A 3,839-nucleotide genomic window follows, 5' to 3' on the forward strand; every position below is an offset into this window, starting at 1 on the left:
CACATTTAGGGAGAAATCCCACCGTGGCCTCACCCAGAGCCACCTTTATGGAGGGAGCACGTGTCCCACTGGAAACGTGCAGGAAACATGCAGGCTGGATGAGGGCACCATCTCAAAATAGGGGCTGGACCAGTTGCCCAACCTGTTAATCTGAGTTGAGGGCATCAGGTCATGAACCAGCACCCACTAACAGTACAACGCCCTGCTGGGAAAGGCACCCACCAAATAGATCTGCCATATTTATTTTTATTAGTTTTCAGGGCTGCTCTGTGGATGCTGCACCCAGGCCTGGCATGCCTGGGACCCAGTACAGCAGTGCCACCGTGGAGGTGGCTTCCCATGGGGATGGGTGTCCTGGGGACAGCTGTCCACTCTGCCCTGGGAAAAGGGATTTGGGCCACATCTGATTTGGAGGGTGAAGGGAGCAGGGTGGGCTTGACAAGGAGGCCCTAGTGGGCCGTGTCTGGGCACAGACCACCAAGGTCAGCTTGGGGCTGACCACCACAGGCTGTTGGGGATGTGGCACCTCACACGATGGGGGGAGGCACCCAGTGCCTGACCTGGCCGTGAGAGATTCACAGCGCCTGGCCAGGAATCAGGGAATACGGAGTACCTGACATAGTGAGATCTATTTCCCCCACCCAGAGGACCCCTCCCGCCCCGGTTTCAGAAGCCAAAAACACGGGAAGGTGCCTATCACGACATTTACATCCTTGTAGAGGGGCTGCTCCTCTGGTGCCGGGAGGTGCGCGGGGCTGCTGCCGCCACTGCCCGCCCGCGGGGCGCCTGGAGGCGGTTGCGAGGTGGCTTGACCATCCCCCGGCTTCTCCTCGACGGGCGGCCGGGGGAAGGGGCCGGCGGCGGGGCGTTCCCGGCCCCCCTTCTCCGGCAGCCCCCGGGCGGGCGGGAAGCGGCCACCGGCCGCCAAAGGGTCTCCGCCGCGGGGCTCTTCCTCGCCGCCCTCCTCCTCCTCCTCCTCTTCCTCCTCCTCGGGGGGCTTGTGCCCTTCGACGTCCACCTCAGGCTCGTCCTCCTCCTCCTCGTCTTCCTCCTCCTCGCTGCTCTCCTCGCTGGCGAAGCTGCAGCTGGTGCCCCCGGGGGAGAGCAGGCGGTGCGCGGCGTGCGGGGGATGCGGGTGCCTCTCGCACCCCGCATCCTCGGGGGGCGGCGGCGGCGGCGGCGGCAGCAGCAGTTGCAGGGGCGAGGCGGAGCGCGGGGGGCCGCCGCCGCCGCCGTGCAGCTTGGCCAGGCTCTCCGAGTCCTCCTTGCCGCCCACCGGGCGGAAGGCGCTGGAGTGGTGGTACCCTCCGCCCGCCTTGCGCCCGCCCGCCGCCTCCAGCAGGTGCGGGTGGTGCGGGGGGACCCGCCCGGCCCCGCCGCCGCCGCTGCCCCCGTCGGAGGCGGCGGGCGAGGCGGGCTCGGCGCTGCCACCGGGGGGCGACTCGAACAGCGGGTCCCGGGCGGCGGCGGCGGGGGCGGCCGGGGGGGCGGCGGCGGGCGGGGTGCCCAGCCCCGCCGGTGCCGTGCCCAGCCCCGCCGGTGCCGTGCCCAGCCCCGCCGGTCCCGCCTCGCCGCCGGGCTCCGACAGGTCCAGGAAAGCCTGGCGCAGCAAGCCCGCCCCGTCCCCCCCCAGCGAGCATCCCAGGGCTCCGGGGGGCTGCGGCGGCGGCTGCAGGTAGGTGGGGACCGGCAGCCCGCCCGGCGTGCGGGGCGGCCAGAACATGCAGAAGGGCGGGTAGAACGCAGCATCCTTCCTGCCCGGCCAGAAGAGCCCCGAGAGCCCGCCGCCCGCCGCCGCCCCGCCGGCCTTGTGCGCGGCCGCCCCGCCGAGGGCATCGCCGCCGCCGCCCTCCTCCTTCTTGTGGCAGAGCCCGAAGGCGGCGGCGGGGAAGCCGTAGGGGTGCGGGAAGAGCCCCCCGCAGCCCGGGAACTTCTGGAGCATGCCGCCGAAGGAGCCCTTACTGGGCACCGGGATGACGGGGTAGCTCCGCGGGCTCTTGCCGCCGTGCGCCGCCGCCACCGCCTCCTGCAGCTCCTCGTCTTCCTCGAAGCGGGGCCGCTTCTGGTGCAGGTCGGGCGGGGCGGCCAGGAGGTGCGGGCTCAGCAGCCCGCCGCCCACCACGGCCGCCGCCTTCACCGAGCCCAATGGGTGACAGGCGGCGGGGGCGGCCGCGGCGGGGGCCGGCGGGGCGGGCGGCAGGGCGCGCTTGCGGCTGCCGCCGTTGAACATGGCCTTGACGTCCTCCCAGGCGAAGACCAGCTCGTCCTGGGGGTTCTTGTCGGTCAGCTTCAGGTGGCGGCGCCAGGAGTTGAAGTTGGCGGCGTCGGGCTGGGTGTACTTGGCGTCGGGGGTGCGGTGGGAGTGGAAGATGAACTTGTTGGGGGAGAAGTACATGCTGCAGTAGCTGCACTTGATGCACTTGGCCCGGGAGCTGTTGTAGCGGGCGGGAATGAAGCTCCCGCGGCAGCCCCAGGCGCACTCGTGGGACACGTCGAAGGCGAAGTTATCCGGCAGTTTGGGTGGCCGGTTCTCGCCCAAGAAGGACTTGCAGAGCCGCTCCGCCTCCCGCTTGGTGATCATGCCGCAGCGGCGGGAGGAGATGGGCATGGCCCCGGCCCGCCGCAGGATCTCCAGCTGCACCGGCGTGCACTGCACGCAGGTGATGCCCAGGGCCACCCGCCGGTTGTGGATCTCGTTGTAGCTGAAGTTTTTGAGGAGGGTGTTGGAGATCTGCGCCAGGCACAACCGCTCCTGCCCGTCGATCACCAGGGAGACGATGGGGATGCCGTAGAGGATCACCTGCCCCACCTGGTTGGGCTTCATAGCGGCGTGGCCGGCCCTCGGCTGGTTCATGGGGTCCGGCGGGTACGCGCTGGATGGCGACGGCAGCAAGATATCGGTGGGGCCGGGCAGCGGGCTGGTCGCCATCGTCTCAGCGCCGGGGGGGCTGCTCTGCTCCAGCTGCGGGAGGGGAGGGGGAAAGAAACACAGCGCCGTCAGCCGGGGACTCATGGGGATGGGGGGAGTCTCCGCTGCGCGCAGGGCGTCCTCCCCGGTCCCCCCTCCGAGTCTGACGGCATGGGGAGGCGCTACCCGAGGGCACAATTGCTCAGCGATCCCGACCCCCCCAAAGCTCCCCTGGCCTCGCCGGGGATGTCCGCGAAGCTGTCCGCCCCCGCGCAACCCCGTTCTCCGACGGGCGCGTCCCACCGCGGCTGCGGAGCTGACGGAACACGAGCGAACCGCGCCCGCTCGGAGTAATCCCCGACCCGCGGGCGGCTTATTCCGAAACACGCGTTTCCACCTCCCCGTCCTGGGAACCCGCCGCTACCCCGGCAAGGCGCTCCGCGGAGCCTCCGCGGGCAGCCGCCGTGCAACGCGGCCGCAGGACGGGCCAACCGCGCGGAGACGAACGAAAAAAAAACAAAAAAACAAAAACAAAAAAAAAAAAAAAAAACTCAACAAAACCCACAACAAGCCCGAACCCCAAAGTTTCGGTGCTCCCCGCGGCTGCCGGGGCATCCTCCCCGCCCGGAGCCCGTTACCTCCGCGGCCGCGGTCCAGCCCTGCCTCGCCGGTCCCTCCTCCTCCACCTCCTCCTGCAGCGGCCGCCGGGAGGAAGGGAAGCGCATCCCCGCGCCCGCCTCCGCGGAGCCGCGCGGCCCGGCAGAGCCCCCCGCCCCCGGCGCGGCCCCCCGTGGGCTCCCTGACGTCACGGCCCGGGGGGGCGGGCGGGGCCGGACCCACCGAACGAGCCCCCACCTTCCCACCCCCCCCAGATGGTGGGTGGTGAGCGGGGTTGGGGGCGGCTCCCCCATCCCCTCCCTTCCTCCCTCCC

General features: G+C 70.7%; 1 protein-coding gene across 1 annotated transcript in view; it reads right to left on the bottom strand.

The window, feature by feature from the left end:
- SKOR2 (SKI family transcriptional corepressor 2) overlaps window positions 1–2,929 on the bottom strand; it is a 27,628-nt gene extending 24,699 nt beyond the window's left edge. Inside the window, exons 1-2 of the mRNA XM_027885900.1 lie at window positions 1,559–2,929; window positions 710–1,417 (exon numbers count right to left, since the gene is read on the bottom strand). Coding sequence (XP_027741701.1) covers window positions 710–1,417; window positions 1,559–2,929 — 2,079 coding nt within the window. The remainder of the gene's footprint in view (window positions 1–709; window positions 1,418–1,558) is intronic.
- Between the last annotated feature and the right edge of the window lie 910 nt (window positions 2,930–3,839).

The sequence above is a fragment of the Empidonax traillii genome, unplaced genomic scaffold, assembly GCF_003031625.1.
Source record: "Empidonax traillii isolate 1590-97213 ecotype Southwest subspecies unplaced genomic scaffold, ASM303162v1 scaffold10:size5872457, whole genome shotgun sequence".
In the NCBI taxonomy this organism is placed as follows: Eukaryota; Metazoa; Chordata; class Aves; order Passeriformes; family Tyrannidae; genus Empidonax; species Empidonax traillii.